The following is a 23,880-nucleotide window of genomic DNA, read 5'->3' as shown; positions in this document are numbered from 1 at the left end:
GTCATCGGTAGTACAAGCATGGAAAATTTGATTAGTTTAATTTTCATAGGTGAAAGTGGTTAATGTAATTGTACTGTAATTGGACCTGCTTTCAAACGTGAAATTTCACGAGGCACGATACTTGTTAATTTAACCTGGATTTATAATTAGAACAATCAAATTCAATTATATATATTGTTGAACTTTCAATGATATAAATTCTCAAAATTTATTTTAATCGAGCGGTTCTCTCCCTCTTTCTTCGTCCCTTATAAAGACGTTAATGGTCTCATTTCCTTTAGTCTTCTGCCGGATGTTCTCCACCTGTTTAGGGTCAAATGTAGCTACGAAATGAATAACATTAAGGAGAAAGTAGAAACAGTAACTGTTTTAAACACTAAACTAAAAAAACAAAAATATAAAAATTCATTACTTTTTTGTTTTTTCACAAAAATAACATTTTTGTTCCTCTTTATCCCCAAGTGTTTCTGTTTGCTCGGCGGCGTAGCAGCTCGCTCAATTACCGTCGCAGATAATCATTATCGCGGAAACTGCATCGCTGGGCCTCATTGCCCCAATCCTTAATTAACCGGCGGCCAGACGGTAATTGGTACGAGCCGGTGTACGACACTCGATCCATTGGCGAGAACTAAGGGCACGTGGTGGATAACGTACACGTACATCCGCGCCAGGACTCGCATCCTGAACAAGCGTAACGATGAAACGTTAAGCATGTAATTCGATGGTTCGATAAGGTATCCCTGGGTACCTGTTCGCGTGCATCGAATTCATATTTTAATTTATTCCATTACCGTATGGTTCCGATTTCATATTCATGCCAGAGGCGTAGAATTTTTATAAAAATTCGAAAGATTTGTTAATTTTTCTAACGGAAGAAATATGAAACCTCCTATATTTTTTAAGTTCACAAATATCCAAGAACGAACTCTTTAATTCCCGGTGGTCCGTTAGGAATTTGAAGCCCAATTAATTTAATTAAATTGATATAAGAGATTTAATCATATTGTTAATCTCTCGGTAAAAATTTAAGTCCCAATCGGCCCCTGGCGAACATTTTTTCAAGGCAGGTTCGATTTTCCCTTATATTTAATAAGATATCGTAAATTGAACTTTTTAAAAATTCCTTCCTCCAGAAATTACACGTTACCGCGAGCCTTTCGTTATGCAAATCGCATCGTAATAATCGTTAGACAGGCTTAATTATTAGCCTGCAAATATCTCCGATTGTAAAAGATATATAAAAGTCGTTCAAAAGGGGTTCGAATACGAACACCTCATCCTATGCTAGCAAACGTTATTCATCGTTCTTGATAAAATGCAGGATGAATTTAATACCGTAAGTTGCACGTGCATGCGCTCACGCAAGTGCACCTATGCTACGGTTAATTGTAATTTATGTACGAACGACTTAGGTGTACATCTTGCACGGTTGCTTCATTTATACGGTTGTCCTTGCTTTTTGTCTTCGCGCTGTTTGATTAATTTCACGAAATTATGTGTTTAATTAATCGATAACTAACGCTTACAACACGTACCCTATCCGCGTTATTATTTATTACAAACCACTCGGTTATTAACAATAAATTCAAATTTCTAGTTCGAAAACAAATCATTGGAAAGTTTATGTATAGGTAAACGATTCAGATTCTTGAAATTTGGTTCTAAATGTTGATTATCTTCATTCTTGGTTTTACGTCTTTTCAACAGAACAACTCAATTGTCTGCGGATCTGGCTTTGTTTCGATCGATGTTCAGGAAGAAAAAGAGCGTACAAATCGATCCTTGGCAGAATAGACTGACCAAGAATATCTACGAGCAAGGGCCGACGATTATGTGAGCGGGCAAAGATAAAAGGTCGGTTCGGTTGCCATAAAGTGCAGTGCACGCGCGGCTCCACTTTATGCTGATCGATTTGTGGTGATTTTATAACTTCTCTTGTCCATGCTCAGCCTCGAACAGATGCCACGGTTCAAACGAGCCGCGATATTTTATATCCAAGGTGTAAACGCGAAATGGAGCTTTACATATTCCAGTAGAAAAGGCTGAGACTCGTAACAGAGTATTCTTTTGTAAGAAGTTTCTTTGTGTTTCCATGTTCGACGATCCATTTGCTTCAAATTACTTTATCTAAGAAATATAGGTTTAAAAAAATTATGTGAATTATTACTTTCATTTGTGAAAATATACAATTTTTCATTTTTATTTTCATTAGTTTCAGAGATCTATAAAATATATATTTTAGTTACCATCTCATTGCTAGCCCTATATTAATCCCTAAGTGTATGAACAATATTACACAATTGATTAATCCTAATTTTTATCAAATTTATAGATATATATAGAGAAATATTTACTGTTTTATGTGTATATTTCTCCTATAATTATTTCTTCTACGAAGAAAATATAGTTTACAAATGCATAGCGGTACAGATATGTTACTGATATAATGCTGTTGTAAACGTATCTGCTGGAAGTTCGCATCGGAACTGATCATTTCTTTTGTGTTACAAATATAAATTCTATTTAACATAATTAATGGAGATCAGAGCAGCTGAATACTACAGCTGTTCAATACTTCAAATTGGACATTTTGATTCTGTCGAACCTTCCGATTCCGTGGGAAGATCCTCGGCTGCCAGAGCAAGAACTTCTTCGCATACTCGTTTATACACCCACGCGTTACCCTTTAATCTTTTCCTTCGAATACCGACTAATTTATCGCTCGAAACGCCTTCCAATAAACAAACTTCCAACTCGAAGGAGCAGGCGTTTCTCGAAGAAAATGGCCGTACCGTATCTTTATCATCCTCGGTACAATCTTCTGTTTCTCCTTGAAGGATAAACCTGCAAATATAATACAGTTATTTATACTTATTTAAAATGTTTGATAATACCTTAACATTACCCTTTTTGATGACACATTATTCCTTTACGGCGAAGTGCTCGACGTAATTGCGATAGAACATATTTCGGATCGTCGCTGGATGTTGAAGACACATTACAAAGACCCTTGAAAAATAATTAAGAAATTGTTAGAGTTTAGTTTAAAATTATGAACATCGTATAAATAACTAGATGCAAACTTTTCCAGAAAGTATGTTTGGTTGATCAGGATCAATATTTTCATTCTTAACGCGCCTTTTAGGCGTAAGAACACAGCGTACACGATTTAGACCTCGCTCTAAACCCATCATTACTTTTCTTGCACTTCCTGGTGTGGATGATTGAGATCCTCTAAAAAATACTTACATTCAGTTGCATTATTTAATCGATACTTATACCGTCATTATTATGAACATACCTTGTATCGGATACCGGTGTATTAGTTGGGGTAGAAACAAGCCTATCTTTTTCTGCAACTCTTTTTGCAGGAACTGTAATTAATACTTTATTTGTAATTATGTAAATTTCATAACATTTGAATTAAGGTAAAAACATGGATAAATAAAAGTCAAAAAGAACGGAGATAAGGAATGGTAGAAAGGTATTATACCTTTTACAAGGGGATGGAATAAAGAATTCTTACACATAGCTATTTGTAACTCCAAATTGTGTTTGTTCACAAGTCGTTGCTCTCATCTGACTAATTATCTGCTTTTCACAGAACTACTGCAATTTATGGCACTTGGAAACTTTCATTAAAGTTTCTAATTAGGTGGCTAGCATCACCTAATTAGAAGTAAACTTTAGAAAATATATTATAAAACTAAGTACCATAGCTATAATAGAACACAAGTAGATCTAAAAGTTCTTTAATGAAATGGGATGTCTACTATAAATAAAATTTAATATAACATAGAATAATTCTTAAAAATGTTGAGGAGAAATGTTTCAGGGCATCAATAATTAATACCATTTTACAAAACATACCAGGAGAATATGCATCATCTACATCTTTACTGCGAAGTCGTTTTCTACCAGGTACATGTGGTTCCATGAAATTGTCAGCTACATGAAAATGAGATATTAACAACTTTGCATTATATATATTTGGAGAAACAATTATGGCTTACCATTTTCAGGTGTTTTTGGTAGGACATTGTAAGTGGTATCCACTACTGGTGACTTCTTACCAAATCTACTTCTTGGAGAATAATCAAGTTTAGTTATAATATTATTTATTCCTCCTCCACGCTATAAATAAAACAAAAACGAAAAGTAAAATTAAAATATTGCTGAAGATATATTTAATACACAATATACTACCTCAGCTCTGAAATGAGACTTTGCAGAAGATGATATTCTAAGTGAAAGTCCACGGAGTTTTCTGTCTAAAAGTAAAAGATATGTGGCAGTTCTGTAATCAGTTCGACCGCTTTTTACTAGTTTCTTCCATATTTCTGAAGCATGTTCATTACATATTGCAGACATAGTACTTAACACATCATCATCTTTTTCAAACTGTAAACGCATTCGTTTTATTAGAACATAAAAACATGTATATATTCAAAAACAGTAACAAGATTTTTTACATTAGTCTTATGAATAAAAGAAACAGGATTAAGGAATCCAGCTGTAATCCATGGATGATTGCACAATTCTTGAATAGTAATTCTCTTTTTTGGATCTGTTTGTAACATTGCTCGTATCAGCCTTTTACTACTGCTTGATAACCAATTTGGTTCATCATATTTGCCACTCTAAAATTAAACTATCATTAATACCTTTCTCAATGTAACTGATTAAACACATCAACCTTACAAGAATTTTTCTGTACAAGCTCTCTATGCTATTATCATCAAAAGGCAAGAAACCACAAAGCAATGCATAAAGAAGGACTCCCATACTCCAAATATCTACTTCTGAACCTATAAAACAAATATAATTAAATTATTTTTACTATAGCATTTAATAAAATGAAAAACATACTATATACCTAAATATTTTCTTCCTAATATAAGTTCTGGTGCAGCATATGTTGGAGAGCCACAAGAAGTTTGTAAATGTGATTCAATTCCATTTTTTGGTTTAGCACATAATCCAAAATCTATAAGCTTTAAATTTTCTTCCCTATCAAGCAGAACATTTTCCTAGATACAAAATAACATCTCTTACCATTTATACAAAGATTTAATCAGGGAAGAGAAATGTAACTTACTGGTTTTAAATCACGATGAGCATACCCTAAACTATGTAAATAAGCTACTGCAGAGACAATTTGACGAAAAAATTTTCGTGACTCTGTTTCAGTAAGCCTATTTTTTTCAACTACAAATGAAAATAATAGAATAATCTTCTGTTTAACACCACAAAGAATGTAAAATATAAATCAAATTACCTATATGATCAAACAGTTCTCCACCTGAACAATATTCTATTACCATAAAGTAGTGGCTTTCTGTTTCTATTACTTGATATAATCTACATATGTGTTGATGCAATAGAGTTTTTAATGCTTCAACTTCCAATTTAACTCTTGGTAAGTCATCCTAAGGATTCGAAAATTTATTTATAAATCAGAATTATGCAAATTTATTAAGTATTAAAAATCACTTACGCCTAATGCAGTTTTATCCATGATTTTAATAGCAACTTTTTCGCCGGTTGCTATGTGGGTAGCAAGCTTAACTTTTGCAAAACCTCCGCTCCCGATAGTTTTCTCCAAATCGTATAAACCCTTAAGTGCAGCATATCGTACCATTTTAACAAATTTAGGTAAACTTCACTGGTAACTCTAAATGTATGCTGTCAATTTGCATTACATTTAAAATCACAATTTCTAACGTAAACAAGTTTTAAAAACCAATCAAAACGAAGTTTATACGTGGCCAATTTCATGCCATTGATGGTACCAATACAAAAGTCCAGTCTGAAATTGCTACAAGAACTTTCAGACTGTCGTATGAAAAGTTATGAATGATGAGGAAATTTGTAAAAAAATATAACATTAATTTTATGAACCGTGTAGTAGATTTTTATTTTAAATGATGATTATACAACATATGAATACAAATACTTTCTTAAATTATAAGAAAGGAAAATATTATTCATGGTTTATGATACTGATGAACTTTTGTAAATACCTAAAACTGAAATCTTATTTAGAACTTATGTTTGAATTTCCTCAGTACTTTTGTATACAAATATTGAAAAAGCACAGAATGCTTATAAAGAACAATTCAAACATAACTTATAAGTATATATTATAACTTACTATAAAAGTATTTTTAATTTACAGTATTATGATATACAGATAAATTCATTACATTCGTTATATAGCTTATGTTTGCTTGAAAGCAGTGCATAACTGAAAGTTCAAAAAATTGTATTATTAAATAATTTCAACTTCTAAAAAATTGAAATTTTAATTCAAACATTGCAACCAATATTACTTAAATAGTCACTTTTATATAGAGTCATATAGTATTTAAAAACAAATTCAAATAAAAAATTTGAAAAAATAAAATATATAGCTTACTACATAAATTATATTTTTCCTGTATTATGCAAAAGAAAGAAACAAGAGAACAATGCATCTTAATCTTTGGAGTGTTGACTACTAGAACTAGTTGAACGTGAGCGACGTTTGAATTTTGGTTGATTGTTAGAGTCCGAGGTGTTATCACTTTTCCTTCGGTTTTTATCATAACGTGACGTATTCATATCTGTGTCATAATTGAAGTTGGAATTATTCGTTCTTCTATAATCATTACGCCTATCATAATATCTGTAATTATCTCTACCAGGTCTGTTCATTCTGTAGGAATCTCGTCTTCGCGGATAATAATTTCTTCTGTTTCTTCTGTCACGACTGTTCCTACGATCATAATCTCTGTCTCGAGACCTTCGTCGATCTCGGGATCTTGAACGAGCACTACCTCGCCTTCTGCTCCTATCCCGTGAATCGCGACGTGAAGATCTGTCACCATACGACCGGTGTGAATCACGTTTCATTAATTTTTCGTTCTTGTTCTTTCCATCTATTTTCTCTTTCATCATAGTATCAATAACATTTAAATTAGTATTCAAATGTTCTTGGTCCTGTTCCACGCTTTTATTGCCATCCTTTTTATCATCTGACTGATCATTTTCTTTATTTTCTAAATCTTCGCATATAGGTGCTTCGGCGTCGAATTTATCCATCATCTGGTTTTCTTCATCAGGATTTTCACTGAACTTTTTAATTCTATCAGCTTCCCGTTTCTTCAGTTCTTCCTCCTTCTTCATACGTTCTTTTTCCAATTTCTATAACATAAAATTGAAGCACGCAAAATATACTTAAAGCGTATAAAATGTATACAATTCAATGTTATTATATGATACCTGAAACTCGTGTAATTTAATAGTGCGATTTTGAGCTTGTTTCCAGTGAGGTGGTGTAACACTTCTTGAACGGCTACGAGAGGGTGTATGATATCGCTGTAAATTTATTTACATACATTAAATCGTTATTACATACAAAAATCGCCATATTTAAACATAAAAACTTGTATAATGATATGTTACGATATATGTAAACTTTATACATACCATGTTTCATATATTGTACACAAATACTTACGAATATTCCTCTTCCTTTAAATACGCGACCAGTTTTTCTATGCGACCGTACCCGATCTCTTCCATAATGTTGCCTAAATTCTTTTTGATTTGCATTATTAGTAGGCCCCGCTCTATATAGAAATTTATTCGCTGGCACCTCAGGAATTTCATCGGGATCAATTTTTGTCACTGAAACAAGTGGATGAGGTTTCCCGAGATCATCCTCGTTCGAATCATGAATTTCGCCATCTTCTGATTTTGCTCTTTTTTTACTGTAACAAATAATGATTAATATTATGTTTTTATCAATAGAATGATTTTGAAATATGAATTTTGGTCGATACCGTACTTTTTCTTGACTTTCTTTTTCTTTTTAGGCTTTTCTGTGAATGAATCGGAATCTGACTCGGACGAACTGCTTTCCTTTGCTTCATGTTTTTTTGCTGTAAATAGAAATAAATTACATTTCAAAATGTTAATACAAATCTTCCTGAGTGTAACAATAAAAAAAAAAACTAAAATATACCTTTATTTTTGACTTTCAGCACAAGTTCTCCACAATTTACAACCTTAGCATCTTGTAACGGGCGAGACATACGATCTACTGGGAGTCCCTCAATATGTGTAACAATTTCCTGGCCAGACACTACTTCTCCAAAAACCACATGGACACTAAGATGTTGAAATTTAAATATAAAAAAGCGCCTTGTATAAAGTCACTATAATAATGAATTGATCATCAACTACTACTTACTTGTCGAGGTGAGGCGCTGGTTGTGTTGTACTACAACAACAAAATATGATTAAGGGGATGAGAGATGAACAGAAAGAGCCAGCTTTCATTGGTCATTGTGTTGTAGTAGTGGTGTGCAGACCCTTCCCTCACGACTACACAGAAATATAGCTAAGTTATTCATTCCTCCAAAGATATCCTTACTTCTATACTTTTCACCAGAAAATTCATACAACTCATACAAATTGCTACATACTCAATGACTTTACTGTAGCAATTGAAAAAGAATAAACAAACCCAATTTTTCCATTTATCTAATATATATCACCTGTTCTTTATTTGAAACACATTTAAAAAACATATTAGCTTAAAAGGATGTTAAAATAAATATATATTAAATTCCTATTACCTTTACCTTTGAGGTTGACAAAGAATACATCTGTCAGCAGAGAAAAATAATTTTGAGCCAGTAGAAATATTAAAAAATAAAATCTATACACAAAATATTCTCTTTGCAACGATGAATATTAACCTTTAGTAAGCTAATCACTTTTGTTAATAATCACATGCAAACTAAATTCTCAGGAAAATAGTATAATGCATTAATGATTTAACATTTTAATAATTGTATGTATTATAAACTTATCACACCATACTGCACTTCTTTTTATCTTTTGTGGAGCTAACAAATTACTTTTAAATATTTAAAGTTCATTTCATTAAAAATTTAGCTAATTGCCTGTTGATTAATACTTACATAAAAAACTGTGAACCATTTGTATCTCTACCACGATTTGCCATTGATAATAAAAATGGTTTATTATGTTTTATTATAAAATTTTCATCTAAAATGTTATACATAATTAATGTTTTTAATCCCATTTCAATAAATGAAATATATTTATAAATGTTACCTGCAAATGTCCCTCCATAAATTGATTCTCCTCCTGTTCCATTACCTACTGAAAAATCACCACCCTGAATCATAAAGTCTTTAACTACTCTATGAAAAACAATTCCTTTATAATGTAAAGGTTTTCCAGTGGTTTTGCCAAGTCCATTTTCTCCAGTACATAGAGCACGAAAATTTTCACATGTAATTGGACAAATGTCCGCAAAAAGTTCAAATATTATACGTCCCATTGGGAGCCCCCCAACCTCTATATCAAAAAATACTCGGGGATTGACGTTAACCATGGTGTTTTGTTCTGTAAATTCCTGAAATGATATACAAAATAACTTATTACTGCATAGAGAACTTAATAAAAGTTGTTATCAATATATAAGAACTAGAAACATTTTTATATATGTTTATTAACAATTAAAATTGCTATGATGAATGAAATTACACAAAATTAAGTTCTTACCGTTATACCAAAAAATAGAACTATCAAAGAAATCCACAAATCGCAACTTTCAGAATGAGGTTACAATTACTCAACGTAATTGTTTCGTTTACTTATTGCGCTATCTATTGATTAAAGTTTACACAGTACTTCTATCATTTTCCCTTAGGTGAGCATACGATTACTATATCAATACGATAATATCAATAATATTTAATCAAGGTACTTCTACAACTAGTCTTATACCTTTCGATACGATGCCATATTGTTAAATCTATGCCAGTGACTACAGTCACTGGTTATTGTGTTGAGTATAGTTGCCAACAAAATCGCAAACATATCTCTTTCCCTATACTAATTCACAGTTGATTTATATATCCCTAAATTACGTGTGTTTTATATAAATTTTAATTGATTGAAGTACATTGTTTACAGACATAAATTGAACTTGTTAAAAAACAAAGTACATGCTGAATCATAGCAGATTATTTTCATTTTTCAATTCACATACTTTTTATATTGACACTAGAAGTTAAATCATTTTTATCTCACTAAATCAATTGTAGGACGTATAAATAATATCATAAGAATTGCAATATGATTTTTGATACCATTTATAACACTCTTCTGTAAGACAAAATGAACAGGTGATTCGTGATAAGCTAGGGAAAGCATATGTATGTATACCGCAGTTCACCAGAGTCCATAAGTGCGAAAAGACCAGTTTTCGTTCTTCGCGCATCTCCAGTACGCATCTTCGCCCTGATTGGCGATACTCCCAAACGAAGTGGAAAGCGATTAGCAGAGAGCTCGCTGCGTTCCCCCACCATTTTCCAACCTGCGCGTCGCAGTTATGGACTCTGGTGAACTGCGGTATATATATATTTAATCTGTATTCTGTATATATACTTGTTCACAGGCACAATAGTAAGATTGGTAGGTAAACTGTGAGGCGATGTATGACGAATGCCATGAAAGAATTGTCTCACTAGGAACATCAACAGTGCAGTATTCAATGAAACAGTTCTATGACGCTAACAAGATTATAAATTTTAAACTTTGCAAATTTGCTACATAGATAATTAAATTTTCATTGGAATTGATCAAGGCAAGAGAATCATGAAGGAGTGTAGACATTCTCATAAATGAACATAAATAATATTAAAACGGTTATGAATTTCTAAAATTTCATTCAAAGAAACAATAGCATTTATTTATGCTTGTAATTGTTTTAAGTGATCATTTTTACATTCAAAATCTGGTTGCACACAATTTTGTTTCAGTTTCTGTAATTTATAAAGTACATAATTTTCTAGGTAAGTTATCTCATTAAATATACAATCATGACTCAGTATTTATAAACTACATACAGATGTCACAATATGAAAATACAAAAAAAGTAAATATACGTTCAAAATTTCTTTGCTAGTTTAATTATTAAAACAAGAGTATTCAAAATATCTTAAAAGACTTCAAACTGATATAGAAATATAAAGTATAAATGTAAAATAATTAAACATCTGGTACATGTAAATGAATGTTATACTTTTACAGGTGCATGGACCACAAAACATTAAACAAATACAATGCAGTCACAGTTACCAGCAACTCCTAGAAAATTACCAGTATTTGTATTTCCCCAAAGTATCACTTTTTTTTTAGACGATCAATCTACTCACAAACAAGTTTTAACTTTGTATAACCCATATGATTTTCCAATAAAATTTAAAGGTATGTAATTTATCATTATATAATACTCAACTAGTAAAAACAGTTTAATATAATTTATATTTATTATAGTACTTTGTACTGCACCAAATAAATATAAAGTTGTTGATCCAGAAGGAACCATAAAAGCAAGATGTTGTGTTGATATTGTTGTAAGACACACGTCACTCCTATTAAGTAATTGCAATGTCACTGACAAATTTAGAATACAAATGCAAGAACATCCAACTAAACAGGTAATTAAATGTGTTTGTAATTATATTTGATAACATAACATAAAAATAACACTGTTCCAAATAAATTAACAGGCTATAGGAAAAAGAGATGTTGAAGCTAAATTACTTCCTGGGACAACAGATTCTGCTGGGAGATCTACCCCAGATCCAGAAATGTTTCAACAACTTCCTATAAATGAAAGTAGACAACAACAATCTTATGCACTTATAGCTCAAAATAAAACAATTGATAGTAAGTTTGAAATTGATTATTTATATCATATTCTTATTGAAATTATAGTTTATATATAAATAAGTTTAGATCTATTTGAAATGCACAATCATTTACAATTACAGAATCTACATTCAAGACACACAAAAAGTCATTAAAGTCTGATTTGTTTCATAGAAGTATTCAAGATAATAGTCTATCCACAAATATAAAAAGTGCCAATTATGTTGTTATGGATAAAGGTTAATAAGTTAGTATTTGAAATTAGTCTTTACATTCAAACATGTGTGTAGTACATAGTTAATTAGTTTAAAATTACCTTATAGTATTTATTTAATACACTTAATGCCATCAAAGTTTAGTTTAAAAAGTAAACTCTATCTTCAATTAGATAACATTTTCATCTTGAATATTAAAAAATAGAATTTGAAGTATTTTATACACTTATTTAAACAATAGAAACTAAATAAAGAAAACAATTTTAGGAGGAACAAATTATGTAGCATTGATTGCTGGAATCATTTGTATAGTTGGATTACTTTTACCTACAGAGGGAGAGCAGAATAATAGAGTGCCTGATTATCTCCATCTCTCTATAAATTTTAAATTAATATTTTCATTTGTATTAGGTAAGCATATTTTGTTTTTATTATTTGGTAAACATATGAATACAGTCTATTTATATATTCCAGGTATGGTCACGATTATTATTTTAAGGCTGTAATTGTTGGCTTTGTTTATGAAAAGAGACTTTATACAATCATGGGACAAAAGCACAATTCATGGTAGGTTTCCTTGGCATGAAACCATTTTTTTGTTACTAAATATACCTGAATCTAGTCTATAAAGAATTAATTGTCACATTATATTATGGATAATGCTAATATTTATTGACAGATATAAAATTTTTTATTCTTTTAATATATACGGAGTTATACATTTTTCTTCAAGTTCGCGCTTTATAGCCTTATGTACGCGTTAAATAAATTTCTACGTATATTACAATTGAAGAAAAATCACTTTTTTTAGATCTTACAAATTAAAATATAATGATAAAAAATGTTTACATCCAAACTAGTACTTCGTTTTAGTTAAAATGTTTGATGTTTAAACGCATTATGTACAAAATACCTTATAATTATGTACACATTCTAAAGAAACATGATGATCTCGTGTAAAAATGTATAAATATCTTATCCAAAATGGGCTTCGAATTTTAAGTACCTTTGAATAAAAATACTTAAAATAGAAAAGGATTTTTCATTTTTATAATTAAATGCTGTCTACATTCGTAAATGGAATATAATATATAAAAAGTTGAGATAATTAGGTTCATGATTTTATTTAAAAAAAAGAATAATCATAAAAATGAAACATATTTTGGAAACAAGAATTCTTTTATTATTAACGTGAATTGATTATTTACATAAGTTACAATGAGACATTTGTGAATAAAATGTTTTACCGAATAAGATGTCCATTCAAGTTTTTTAGTTGTAAAATATTTTTTTCCTAATAAGTATCATCTTCTCATAAGTATCAATTGGCTAAATATGAAAATACATGAACGGTATTATCTTATAAAGAAAAACCTTCTGAAAAGGATCATTTTAAAATAATCATGAAAAAGAAAGATTACCTAGAAATTCGTCCATGAAAAACTCAAACTTCTAAGTTTGCGTCATGACAAATTAGAGCCGATGAACGTTCTTCAAACTTTCATTGTGAGTTTTATATTCCATTGAGGCACTTGCTGGAAGATGCAGTACTCTCCTTAGTGTATCCCTAATACGTGCTGTTGTTGCATAATCAGATGCAGTCTTATTCCATACACATATTATATCTTCCTGTTATATTATTTAATGCTATTAACAATGATATATAATACAATTATGATTTCAGAATGATAAAAGTATTCTTACTTGAAACCTTATAGATACAACAGCTCCACATATTTCTTCTCCAACCATGAATTGTTCACCTAACATAGCTAAAATAAGGTTCTCCCAACACCTAGACACTAAACCTTTTCGTAGTCTTACTATCCATTTTCCGCCTTTCTGGTTTGCTTCATCCTAAAATAAAACCCATGTTATTACTAAAAACAAGGTAGTTATTTTAAACTTAAAGAGACACATTAAAATATACATACTTCCCACATTGGTTTTATGCCAACTTTGAAAAGATGAAAATCTGTATGTGTTGTTAATTCTGATGGTCGGACTAAGTGACTGTAGAGACTCCAAAATTGTTCCACACTTGCAAACCTACCGACTAATTTTAAATTTTGGTCATAACTTTGTATACTTGGTTGTATACCAGGAGTACGTCGACTGTACCATAAAGCATATGCATACTGCAATTTGTGCTCATTTGGACTAATTTCTATGGGAGGCTATAATAAGTATATATTATGCAATGCAAACATATTATAAAAGAAAAGAGAAACAGCATATTCTTACTTACTAGCGAATCTTTTTCAACTTTTTGATTATCTTTTGATTGTATTTCATCATCTCCACTTTCTTCATTAGCCTTTAACCTGCAAATACTATTAAATTTACTAAGAAAATTTTTAAAATACTACAAAAACAACATAATATTTTACTCAAAATAATCCTAACCCCTATCTTGTTTATTAAAAAAGGCAGAATAAAATATGAAAGATAGTTTCACTTACGTTTCGAATTTATTGGACATGTTTTGGGCTGTAATATAAATGTATGTACAATACTGATTAAATATTACAAATAATATATTTCAACACATAAATAAAAATATAAAGAAGTCTTGTTTTCTGTTTCTTTTTCACACGTTCCTTCATACATATGTTTTGATAAATTGTTGATCTCCCCCTCCGCCTTCGTTTTTATCACTTTGTAATCAGAGATTTAATATTTAAATGTTGGTCATGCTAACAAGAAATAATGTTAATTGGGCGGGAAATAGAACATATTTATAATCATCGTAAAGTTTATTATAATAATCGTATCAAGATTAACAAATAGTTCAATACAAAAGTATGTGTGCTTTATATGTTAGATTTATTGTAATTTTATTAATTATTTTTTATTTTATTTGTCGAGAATTGTTGTTCCAATCTTTTCATAATTTCTTCTCGTTGATACATAACTTCTTTATAACATAATGTTGAAAATGCAATCGGGCATTCGTATTGCACGGTTTCCATACATTTTGTATCGTTAGATCCGTCTCGATCAAATCTAAATTGCGAGATCGATTCCACTGAAACGTGAATTACAATTTAAGATCAAAATCATTTGCAAGTCTCATCAGTGTATCAAACCAGCCTTTCGTGTACCAAGAAATTTTGTCTTTCATAAAAGATATTCACTTACAACATCCGAATTTGAGAAAGAAACATGTATGATGTTTCGAAGTGATCAAGTAACCATTATTATCCTGGCGTATGGCGTAATGTCCCTGCGCTACATTTCGAATAATTGGTATATGACTCAAATGTTCCGTATATTCAACCGAATACTTCCAGTGATCATAATTGCCACTTTCCGCAATAATATTAAAATCTTCTCTAAAATTATTAATTAAAATCATGTTAGCTATTTCAGAACGCTTTGTAAGAAAAAAAATTAATTATTTTACATACATTGTTGGATTTAATTTTTTCATGTTGCTAAAGTCTGCAACAAATTCCCATACATAAATAGGATTTGTGTCGCGAATAACAGCCTCGAACATTACTTGATGTTTCTTTTTATATATAAAAAATACATACAAAATAAAGAATGTTAAACTAGTATACAACACATTTCTCGTTTTCCATTTCATAGGATTAAAACCCATTTCTGGAAAAAAAATAAAAGAACATTCACTCTTAATTTTTCTTTATACAAGTTGTTTATACTTAGAAAAAATATTTCTCACTTACTTGCAGTTAATATTTAAAACAAAAGTAGTTTTTCTATTACTATTGTTCTATTTTTTTTATAAAATCAAATATATTCTACAAACTACTTAGATCTTTATTATATACATATGCGTGTTAATTTATATTTATATTTGATACTGTGAGCTTCCGTTAGCGAGATAAGCTATGACAGAGGTACTGTGTCAGTTTCAAATATCAAGGCAAGATTCGTATTATAAAAGTATTTGTCGCTCCACGATTTGCTACGAACGGTCTGTTTTGCTCTACTGTATGCTTGAACCACGCTTTTCGTCATTTGATTGTATACATAATCCCCACTACATTCTATGATGTTTATCCCCACTTTGTTCGAGTATAAAACACACATGTTATGGAGTGGGCGATAACTACATATTAGCATTGCAATAATTTCCAGTACATGGTGCCACAGAAAATATACATTTTTGACTCAGTTTGATTCTATCTTTTAAAAAACAATTACAACCAACACAAGATCAAAAACTTATTAAAATAATTGTTTGATGAACTTATATTTACAAACTTGTATTTTAAAAAGCCCGCCATAAATCAGCTATTTTTGAAATTCGATCGTAGCGCCATCTATACGAAAACCGGTGAAACTACTCAATAACTTACCGACTGGATTTCTTTCTTTCTTTTTTATCGACAGAAACCTAGTCGGTATATTATTGAGTAGTTTCAGCCGTTTCCGCATAGATGGCGCTGAGGTCGAATTTCAAGTGGGTACTGTGTTACCCCCCGCGTAGCAGAACAGTAGAGCTCTAGCGCTTTGGTACAGTGCATTGTAATTGCTTTTTTCTGTCTTTTTGAAGGTTTTTAGCGTTTAAGCATTTCGGTTTTTATGGTGATTAGGATAAGTGCTTTTTGGTTTTTAGTGGTTCTGTGTTTTATGTTTTGATTTTTTGCCCTGAGTCATCGGGTATTGTACCTACATGAAGCTAGCCAGAAGGAATAATAAAATATGATTATTTTTAATTTTTCTTAGTGTATTTCGTTTGTAAATCGTTTGTGATTGACTGTGAGTCTATTTTTAACGTTTGTGACCAATTAGTTCTTTTGTAATTAACAATTTTATTTCAATCATGATGTGAGCCGAAACTTTTTAGTAATTTTTTGTAATAAACAGATTTTGTGATAACTGATAACTGTAATTGATTGGAAATCGTTTGTGATTTATAAATATATCATTTTCATTGTTTGTGAGTGAATAATTTCTTAATTATTTACAGGTTTGTTTTATAATAAATAATTGTAGTGCGCAAGCGCTACAGATCCGGTCGTACCCATCACTATCCCGAACAAGTGAGTTTCACGATTTGTTCGTTTTTAGGTCTTATATTTCGCTATTTGCTTCGGGGTCCTTGACACCCCTGAGGCATAATATTGGTATGCAGCGTCACCGGTACCTCGGGGTCTCAGATATCCCGAATGCCGTAGTGTCGGTAAGCAAAGAATGTCAGTCGGTGCTTCGGGGTCCCTGACACCCCGGATACCAAAATGTCGGTATGTAATCAGTGACACAGGTGCTTGGGGTTCCTGATACCCCAAGATGATATCATGCCGGTATGTAGAGATAGTCACTTGTGCATCGGGGTCCCTGGCACCCCGGATGTTATATTATTGGTATGCAAAGATAGTCACCGGCGTTACGGGGTCCTTAATACCCCAGATGATATCAGGTCGGTATGCAGAGGGCGTCATTGGTGCAGAGGGGTCCCTAACACCCCTGGACAATATCAGGTCCGTATGAAGAGGGCACAACCAGAATAATTTTTTTAATTTACTTAATTTATTTTTGTTTGGTTAATCAAATTAACAATTATTTGAAATTGCAAACATAATTTAATGACTATACCATTTCTTTTAAATATTTGAAATTGCAAAATGTACACATACACATATTTTCAGCTTCTCATCTAGTCTAGGATTTTTTAATACATTTAAATATTCTTCAATATATACACAACAATAATTTGCAATTGTTATAAAATTTCAGCCTAATATGTACAAAATTATAAAAAATAATTTATCATATATTAACAAGCAACTGTAATAAATTTAACATGTTTAGTTATATAATAGTACATAAAAACTACAATTCTTGTTTTATACAACGTTCATTTACTGTTTTTTGTGATTTATTCAGCATGAATTCAATGTGTCGTGGTAGTAACTTTTTCAATTCACGTGACACAGGCATATACTTGAAAGTTAACAATCTTACCAAACCATTTTGATAACCAATTGCTAACCACAAATAACTCCATGGATTTGGATTCCACGACATCTACAATGTATTATTTAATGTTATAATATTTAAATGAATAAAATTGGTAACAATATACTCACTCTATTTACTGACATAAATGGATACTCTTCTACTGGAACTGCTGTTAATTTTTCTGGGTGCAGTCCTGGTTTCCGAGGGCAGTTTTCAATATCCTTTAAATAACATTCAATTCAAATAATGACTGAAGTCAAATGTGATAAAAAATATTAAAACTACTTACTTTCAAATTATCACAAAAAATGACACCAAAACGATCTTTGCATTCGTTATAAGTTCCTGGCATGTAGTAATAATCTTTTGAATTCTTACTGTCCTGATTATCATTATTACTACCATTCTCTGTTTTCAAAAAATCTACTATCTTGATAAATGAACTTAGCTGAAAGAATTATTCATTTTTATGTCGAAAATGTTTTTAACGTATCGACTGAAAATACAAAATATAAGAAAAATAATACCTTTCTTTTCTTCTGTAATGCTTTATCGAGCTCTTTACTCTGAATCATCTGATGAGGAAATATCGTTAATACTTCTCCTGCTAATGTACCATGTGTAATGCTATTTCCATAATCCGAGACTGCCAAAGTCTACAACATTTTTAAATAAAAGCAATTTTATATTTATGTAATGTTTGTACAATTCCTTAAAAATACTTACATACGTCGGAGAATTTGTTGCTAAAATAGGGTAAAATTTGTATTCGAGTTCTCTCAATGGAATTATATACGAATTTGTATGTTTATAGCTGTAATGGAAAGTTTAATAGCAATGAATAAATTTTATTATATCATACAAATGATTTTCGAATAACATTTCTTACCCATAAGCGTCATCAAAACTAATAACAGCACATGGCCAATGTGTCATCCATGCACCATCTAATATAATACCTTTTTGTATGCAATATTGAGGAATACTTGTATTTTGTAAATCCCAAAATTTATAAGTTTTATCGAGACTGCCAGAAGCTAGAAATCTCTCTCCATTATATGGAACTAAGGCTAACACTGTAATAATAATAACATTGTTAAACGTTTATGTAATCAATATAATACTGTTTAAAATTTGTCAAAAAAGAATAAATATACTTACTACTCACGGCATTACCATGTCCATAAAAATATTGAAATGCATTTATAAACCATGTATTTCGTCTTTTTTGCATTGACAATGGAGACTTGTATGTGAGGTCCCATAACGCAATATAACCATTTGAAAATCCTGCAGCAATTGTGCTAAAAAATTATATAATTTTACTGTAACTAAATAATAGGGAAATAGTAAAGATACAATGATAAGAACTTACTTATGCCCATGTTCTTTTGTCCAAGATAATTTAGTACATTGCCAATTTTGATCGTCGTTGTCGTACATCGAAATATTTACAACTAGTGTCATTACTGGATCAGTGTAATATATGGGCCATCTGTAATGATAAAAAGTAATAATCATAGGTAATTAAAAACTAAAGAATTTACTACTTACTCGTTTTCTGAAGTTTTTTTGAATTCAAGTTCCTCTGGAAAGGGAAGTGAATAAATATATACATTGCCATCTGAACAAGCGGCTGCAAGCATACCAATGCGCTTCAGACTAGATTGCATTTTATTTTCTTTCTTATAATTATTAAGACTTTCATCTTGGTAACAACCAGATGGACACCATTCTAAGCACCATACAGTACCACTGTTATGTGTAATTGCATATGACAAAGTTGGAGATTCCTTTTCATTATTAGATCTGAATAGAAAAAATTATATTTGAAACATTTACTATAGTCGCACATACTCTTTCATTTATATATTCTTATTACTAACTCATTATCTAATGGTCCTACGTTCCAAATTTGTATCATATTACATCCACAATATGACTTTCCTATTGCATATTCACTCTCCATAGTTGGGTGAGTACTAATTGCAACATATTGGGAAGGATTTTTGGAGTACATCGGAGCTGGTATAGGTAACCAAGCTAGTGCCCATACTGGACCCCCAACAAAAAAAGTTGCGACACCTATGAAAATATAATACATTAATAATCATGCAGTTTTAATATAATTATATAAAATTAATTACCTGTATCAAAACCACCTTCAAATTTTTTCCACTGTTTCCACGGAATTTCGCTATTATGCGATTCATTACTTGGACTTTCTACTTTCGTTCGTATGGACACCTCTAATTCCGGAAAATATTTAGCAGCATCAGTATTATTTAGTAATGTAAACTGATTTGTGGTATAATCAGTAAACAAATCAAGTTCATAATTTTTCTGTTCACTATAAATGCATATCAAATTTATAATAAAATATTGAACACTAAAAAAAAAGTGATGTTATGAAAAGTATAAATATTTACAATTCCATAGACCATTCCAAAGTAGGATGATATGGTTCTTTCCAAGGAATTTGATGCTTCTGGTCCGTGCTGAGAAAATTAATTTTATGAGATGTTCCTAAAAGTAATAATTATTATGAAATTTAACAATATAAAACTTCTTTTTTGTAATAGGACTTACCTTTATTATCATCTGAACTATGATTTTCTTCTTCATAATCTGAATACTGTTCAGTTCTTGCTAACATCGCATGTTCTGTTGTTACATGCTTTGTTATCTCTTCATTAGAATCACATGAAAATTTGCATGCCTTGCACATATAACACTGCAATAAAATAAAAATAAAATTAATTTCATATAAATTTTCGTATAAATTATTTGTGTAAATTATACCTGTTTGGGCGTAAAACTACATTCAGCAGAATGTTTACACATTTCTTCAAAAGAAGAACATTTATAAGTACAATTTATTTGACGGCAACTAGCTACTCCTTGTGAAATTAATTCTTTTTTCCAAATACCTTTCCATACTGTTGGTATATCTTTACTTTTTCTTGGTGGTTTTATCAAATGTTTCTGTAACATTAATTTTACATAATTAAGTGTTTAATGTCATAAATTTTATTAAAAGAAAATACTGTAAAAACATAGCACACCAGTGAAGAAGAATCAAGTTTTAGTTTTTTTCCAGGTGGTGCATTATCCTTGACGTGTTCGGTAAATTCTAAAATTTTTGATACTGCTCTAAAATTGGAAACATTATATTTCTGTATTATTTTATATACCTTTAAAGTATAATATATTTATAATTTAACTCTTACTTTTCTGCGGCTCTGCGCTTTATTCTTTCATTATCAATGGAATTCGGTAATTCTTTCACTTTGTTTCGTTCCACTTGTCTATGAGTTCTTTCATGTATTTCCATTGAAGATGGCATCATAATAGCTCCACAAAACGGACAACTTACCATTAGTGCTTGTCTTTCCTAATACATAATTTAATTGTTTAAGTTTCGTTAAGCAAAGTATTAAAAACTTTAATAGAAAAATGATATACTTCATCAGATTTTCCACAAAATTGTGTATGAGATATAAAACCAGCTACACTACGTTTTACAGATCCACATTTTTCACAAGCTAATTGGCCCTTTCTCTTGTGAAGAGCGGCCGTCAATACTCTTCTCAATAATTTCACGTCATTTTCAAAGTTCTGAAATATAATATCTTATCATAAGTACAACTATAAGTTAACAAAAATGATTGTCATTAATTGATGTATAATATATTTTACCAGAGGGTCATCACCCTTTATCCAACTCATATTATTATGATTCTGCAAGTTATGTGAATTCCATCGCTTCTTAGATATTTCTACTTCACATTTGGCACAAGATACTAGGAGTTCTACCTAATGTTACAAAATTAACAAAAATTGTATAACCAGTCATGAAAACATCCATCCTAAAGACTAATATTTTATAAAACTTACTTTTGGTATATTCGAATTCTTTTTTTTGTCTGTAATTGCTGGTCCCTTCAGTTTTGGTATATAATCAATATCTAATGAAGAGTCTGACAATCCTTTACCTCTACCTCTGCCTCTGCCTCTGCCTCTACCTCTACCTCTACCTCTGCTTACAGATGTATCTGTTGACATACTTTTCTTTCTATTAATAATTGAATTTGGAATGTTATCTTCAATACTGCTATCATCACTTAAATCATCATTATTGCAAATATTATATGATCTGTTACTACGTCTCTTACTACGAACAACTGCCTCTGTAATAGAAACATTATTTACGTTTTTTGCAGTTTCTAAATTATCTGCTGATATATCTGAAATGTTTGTAGTCTGTTGTAGGGTAGGCACACCTCTTTTTGGTCTACCTCTTTTTCTTACCGATGGTGTAGTTATTGAAGTTTGATCTGTGGTACTTTGATTTAATGTACTGTTACCTGTATTTTTGTTCTTTAAATTTTCTGTTCTGTTTGGTCTTAAATTTCTCGCAAACGTATCATTTTTTTCTCTAATATTATGTTCTACTATAGAGGTATTCGTTGCTCCCATATGTGCTTCACTATCATTCATATTATTTGATTCCATTGTACTTTTTGACTTCTTTAATTTTACCTTATTTGCTACATCTTTTGAATTTTGTAAACCTTTTATACTAAAACTATTTTTATTACTTATAAGAGTAGAATTATTTCCAGAATTATTACTGGGATTTAAAGGCAGTGACTTTTTTGTTACAACTGGTATGTTAGAAGCATTTGAATTCGTTTTAGTAGTATATTTTTCATTTTGCATATTTTGAAGCTCTTCTTTTGTACATTTTGTATCATTAGAATCATTTAACTTAGTTGTATGCGATGAAGAATTGTCAGAAATAGTTATTTGTTGCAGTTCTTTATCGAAAGTATCTTCTGTTATCTCATCCAAATCTCCATTTTCTTTTTCAAATAACTCTGTTTTGCAAGTTACAACATAATCACTAAATTTAGTTCGTTTACGAATACGTTTAGATCTACCAAATAAATTTTCAGGACTACTTTCTTCAGATGCTGAGTCTGTTCTTCGAGGCTTTGGTGTATCACTTGAGGTAGTTTGATTGTTTTCTACTTTAATTATTGATCTATTTACCTTTATATTATCTTTTGGCTTTTTGGTATCAATATAAGGATTATTTTTTACTTGTTTTGTGCAATTTATTCTGGATATTACCTTTCCATCATTTCTATTAGTTTCAGGCACTTTTATTGCATTCTTTGAGCTTTCACCTGATGTAGAAATCTGATCATCACTGTATTCTTGTGATCTAACAGTACTCACAGTATCATCCTCTTTTTTAACTTCTACAGAAGCAGATACTATGCTTCCACCTAAATCATAAAGCACCACGACAAAATTTAAATAAAATTTATTCTGTATTATATTAGTAATTATATTCATTCAACAACTTACCTTTTGTCTTGGAGTCAGTGATACAAATATTTTGTAATACATCTGGTGGAATAATAAACATTTTTGTATTATTGGATTTATTAATAGAAGAATTTATGCTATCAGATGAAGCACTAGAATCCACAGTCTTCTTACTCATTATTAAGATTACCTAAATAGACATTAATAATATTATATTTCATTCAATTTCACATACATATTTTATTTTTTTAATAAAATACTTTGACACAGAAGAAAAATGTACGTAATTCATGAAAAAAAAAAGAAAATAATTCTTACGGGGTTCGAACTCTACGACGTACACTAACGGATTGCAGCTTCTACGATCTTCTCTAAAATAAAATGTTAACTTCTTATCCTTTCTTTCAAATATATAGAAAGAGATATGAAGATTTTATAGAATAAAAATGATTTTCCAAATATCACACAAATTTATTAAATCCATAGAAAATTAATCGTACAGGTCACCAAGCCTTCTACATCTGTAGCAATCTGTAGTCGCTGTCGATACGGTCCAAAACTCGTTGTGCCCTACAGAGTGCGTTCCCTCGCACCCTACCACCGACGAGATAATACCGACGACAATATCTCGTCGGTGTCTTTTATAATAAAATAA

At 30.6% G+C, this 23,880-nt stretch overlaps 6 protein-coding genes across 13 annotated transcripts; 1 reads left to right on the top strand and 5 right to left on the bottom strand.

Moving 5' to 3' along the window:
* Nucleotides 1-2,222: 2,222 nt before the first annotated feature.
* Nucleotides 2,223-5,810, bottom strand: LOC117607579 (maternal embryonic leucine zipper kinase). The gene is made up of 13 exons (XM_034331440.2): nucleotides 5,498-5,810; nucleotides 5,279-5,429; nucleotides 5,099-5,208; nucleotides 4,877-5,030; nucleotides 4,702-4,808; nucleotides 4,473-4,640; nucleotides 4,207-4,401; nucleotides 4,014-4,134; nucleotides 3,871-3,948; nucleotides 3,302-3,374; nucleotides 3,084-3,234; nucleotides 2,906-3,009; nucleotides 2,223-2,844 (listed from the first exon to the last, which is right to left on the bottom strand). Exons 1-13 carry the CDS (start codon nucleotides 5,639-5,641, stop codon nucleotides 2,577-2,579), a joined length of 1,824 nt encoding a protein of 607 aa, XP_034187331.1. The 5' UTR covers nucleotides 5,642-5,810; the 3' UTR covers nucleotides 2,223-2,576.
* Nucleotides 5,811-6,221: 411 nt separating this feature from the next.
* Nucleotides 6,222-9,931, bottom strand: Moca-cyp (nuclear cyclophilin protein Moca-cyp). Of its 2 annotated transcripts, none has more exons than XM_034331442.2 (9): nucleotides 9,808-9,931; nucleotides 9,130-9,433; nucleotides 8,973-9,060; nucleotides 8,237-8,266; nucleotides 8,009-8,154; nucleotides 7,832-7,925; nucleotides 7,502-7,754; nucleotides 7,264-7,359; nucleotides 6,222-7,185 (listed from the first exon to the last, which is right to left on the bottom strand). In XM_034331442.2, the coding sequence occupies exons 1-9, from the start codon at nucleotides 9,898-9,900 to the stop codon at nucleotides 6,478-6,480; spliced, it is 1,812 nt and encodes a 603-aa protein (XP_034187333.1). In that variant the 5' UTR covers nucleotides 9,901-9,931; the 3' UTR covers nucleotides 6,222-6,477. The 2 variants fall into 2 exon arrangements, with proteins under 2 accessions (XP_034187333.1, XP_034187334.1); XM_034331443.2 differs by having other exon boundaries at nucleotides 6,225-7,185; nucleotides 9,583-9,872.
* A 405-nt stretch (nucleotides 9,932-10,336) lies between these two features.
* Nucleotides 10,337-12,721, top strand: LOC117607581 (motile sperm domain-containing protein 1). Of its 4 annotated transcripts, none has more exons than XM_034331446.2 (7): nucleotides 10,337-10,877; nucleotides 11,116-11,292; nucleotides 11,404-11,525; nucleotides 11,598-11,757; nucleotides 11,862-11,978; nucleotides 12,222-12,365; nucleotides 12,429-12,721. In XM_034331446.2, the coding sequence occupies exons 2-7, from the start codon at nucleotides 11,148-11,150 to the stop codon at nucleotides 12,458-12,460; spliced, it is 720 nt and encodes a 239-aa protein (XP_034187337.1). In that variant the 5' UTR covers nucleotides 10,337-10,877; nucleotides 11,116-11,147; the 3' UTR covers nucleotides 12,461-12,721. The 4 variants fall into 4 exon arrangements, with proteins under 4 accessions (XP_034187337.1, XP_034187336.1, XP_034187335.1 ...); XM_034331445.2 differs by having other exon boundaries at nucleotides 10,344-10,960; nucleotides 11,362-11,525; nucleotides 12,429-12,702; XM_034331444.2 differs by having other exon boundaries at nucleotides 10,348-10,877; nucleotides 11,362-11,525; nucleotides 12,429-12,686.
* Nucleotides 12,722-12,820: 99 nt separating this feature from the next.
* Nucleotides 12,821-14,589, bottom strand: LOC117607582 (eukaryotic translation initiation factor 4E homologous protein). 3 transcript variants are annotated; one of them, XM_034331449.2, is made up of 6 exons: nucleotides 14,417-14,589; nucleotides 14,203-14,287; nucleotides 13,889-14,131; nucleotides 13,659-13,811; nucleotides 13,376-13,583; nucleotides 12,821-12,960 (listed from the first exon to the last, which is right to left on the bottom strand). In XM_034331449.2, the coding sequence occupies exons 1-5, from the start codon at nucleotides 14,434-14,436 to the stop codon at nucleotides 13,428-13,430; spliced, it is 657 nt and encodes a 218-aa protein (XP_034187340.1). In that variant the 5' UTR covers nucleotides 14,437-14,589; the 3' UTR covers nucleotides 12,821-12,960; nucleotides 13,376-13,427. The 3 variants fall into 3 exon arrangements, with proteins under 3 accessions (XP_034187340.1, XP_034187339.1, XP_034187342.1); XM_034331448.2 differs by lacking the exon at nucleotides 12,821-12,960 and adding an exon at nucleotides 13,126-13,283; XM_034331451.2 differs by lacking the exon at nucleotides 12,821-12,960 and adding an exon at nucleotides 13,126-13,283 and having other exon boundaries at nucleotides 14,203-14,278.
* A 111-nt stretch (nucleotides 14,590-14,700) lies between these two features.
* Nucleotides 14,701-15,938, bottom strand: LOC117607583 (uncharacterized). The gene is made up of 4 exons (XM_034331452.2): nucleotides 15,647-15,938; nucleotides 15,365-15,563; nucleotides 15,096-15,289; nucleotides 14,701-14,982 (listed from the first exon to the last, which is right to left on the bottom strand). The coding sequence occupies exons 2-4, from the start codon at nucleotides 15,559-15,561 to the stop codon at nucleotides 14,795-14,797; spliced, it is 579 nt and encodes a 192-aa protein (XP_034187343.2). The 5' UTR covers nucleotides 15,562-15,563; nucleotides 15,647-15,938; the 3' UTR covers nucleotides 14,701-14,794.
* Nucleotides 15,939-17,554: 1,616 nt separating this feature from the next.
* On the bottom strand, nucleotides 17,555-23,827 carry LOC117607546 (uncharacterized). Of its 2 annotated transcripts, XM_034331357.2 has the most exons (22): nucleotides 23,726-23,810; nucleotides 23,544-23,596; nucleotides 23,265-23,415; nucleotides 21,786-23,182; nucleotides 21,588-21,704; nucleotides 21,354-21,506; nucleotides 21,119-21,282; nucleotides 20,954-21,041; nucleotides 20,691-20,873; nucleotides 20,478-20,622; nucleotides 20,318-20,414; nucleotides 20,036-20,238; nucleotides 19,775-19,973; nucleotides 19,443-19,697; nucleotides 19,264-19,383; nucleotides 19,050-19,192; nucleotides 18,778-18,964; nucleotides 18,615-18,702; nucleotides 18,416-18,544; nucleotides 18,178-18,336; nucleotides 18,017-18,109; nucleotides 17,555-17,954 (listed from the first exon to the last, which is right to left on the bottom strand). In XM_034331357.2, exons 3-22 carry the CDS (start codon nucleotides 23,401-23,403, stop codon nucleotides 17,760-17,762), a joined length of 4,254 nt encoding a protein of 1,417 aa, XP_034187248.1. In that variant the 5' UTR covers nucleotides 23,404-23,415; nucleotides 23,544-23,596; nucleotides 23,726-23,810; the 3' UTR covers nucleotides 17,555-17,759. The 2 variants fall into 2 exon arrangements, with proteins under 2 accessions (XP_034187248.1, XP_076544637.1); XM_076688522.1 differs by having other exon boundaries at nucleotides 23,567-23,827.
* Nucleotides 23,828-23,880: the final 53 nt, after the last annotated feature.

The sequence above is a fragment of the Osmia lignaria genome, chromosome 6 (assembly GCF_051020975.1).
Source record: "Osmia lignaria lignaria isolate PbOS001 chromosome 6, iyOsmLign1, whole genome shotgun sequence".
NCBI classification, from domain to species: Eukaryota; Metazoa; Arthropoda; class Insecta; order Hymenoptera; family Megachilidae; genus Osmia; species Osmia lignaria.
Note: the sequence above shows the minus strand (reverse complement) of the source record. Positions and strands in the feature narration are given on the sequence as shown.

Excerpts from the sequence above, each read along its gene's own strand:
- LOC117607579 (XM_034331440.2), bottom strand. The coding sequence starts at position 5,641 with ATGGTACGATATGCTGCACTTAAGGGTTTATACGATTTGGAGAAAACT. Across the intron at positions 5,209-5,278 it reads AGAACTGTTTGATCATATAG|TTGAAAAAAATAGGCTTACT; the intron begins GTAATTTGATTT and ends TTTCATTTGTAG. Across the intron at positions 4,135-4,206 it reads AGTCTCATTTCAGAGCTGAG|CGTGGAGGAGGAATAAATAA; the intron begins GTAGTATATTGT and ends TTTTATTTATAG.
- Moca-cyp (XM_034331442.2), bottom strand. The coding sequence starts at position 9,900 with ATGTTTGCGATTTTGTTGGCAACTATACTCAACACAATAACCAGTGAC. Across the intron at positions 8,267-8,972 it reads AATGGTTCACAGTTTTTTAT|TACAACACAACCAGCGCCTC; the intron begins GTAAGTATTAAT and ends TTGTTGTTGTAG. Across the intron at positions 7,926-8,008 it reads GCTGAAAGTCAAAAATAAAG|CAAAAAAACATGAAGCAAAG; the intron begins GTATATTTTAGT and ends TTCTATTTACAG.
- LOC117607581 (XM_034331445.2), top strand. The coding sequence starts at position 11,148 with ATGCAGTCACAGTTACCAGCAACTCCTAGAAAATTACCAGTATTTGTA. Across the intron at positions 11,293-11,361 it reads TTTTCCAATAAAATTTAAAG|TACTTTGTACTGCACCAAAT; the intron begins GTATGTAATTTA and ends TATTTATTATAG. Across the intron at positions 11,979-12,221 it reads TTATGTTGTTATGGATAAAG|GAGGAACAAATTATGTAGCA; the intron begins GTTAATAAGTTA and ends AAACAATTTTAG.
- LOC117607582 (XM_034331449.2), bottom strand. The coding sequence starts at position 14,436 with ATGTCCAATAAATTCGAAAC. Across the intron at positions 14,288-14,416 it reads ATGTCCAATAAATTCGAAAC|TATTTGCAGGTTAAAGGCTA; the intron begins GTAAGTGAAACT and ends TAAATTTAATAG. Across the intron at positions 14,132-14,202 it reads AAGTTGAAAAAGATTCGCTA|CCTCCCATAGAAATTAGTCC; the intron begins GTAAGTAAGAAT and ends TACTTATTATAG.
- LOC117607583 (XM_034331452.2), bottom strand. The coding sequence starts at position 15,561 with ATGGGTTTTAATCCTATGAAATGGAAAACGAGAAATGTGTTGTATACT. Across the intron at positions 15,290-15,364 it reads AAAAAATTAAATCCAACAAT|AGAAGATTTTAATATTATTG; the intron begins GTATGTAAAATA and ends TAATAATTTTAG. Across the intron at positions 14,983-15,095 it reads CTTTCTCAAATTCGGATGTT|TGGAATCGATCTCGCAATTT; the intron begins GTAAGTGAATAT and ends TTCACGTTTCAG.
- LOC117607546 (XM_076688522.1), bottom strand. The coding sequence starts at position 23,403 with ATGAGTAAGAAGACTGTGGATTCTAGTGCTTCATCTGATAGCATAAAT. Across the intron at positions 20,239-20,317 it reads TTGGAATGGTCTATGGAATT|TGAACAGAAAAATTATGAAC; the intron begins GTAAATATTTAT and ends ATGCATTTATAG. Across the intron at positions 17,955-18,016 it reads CATTTATGTCAGTAAATAGA|ATGTCGTGGAATCCAAATCC; the intron begins GTGAGTATATTG and ends AATACATTGTAG.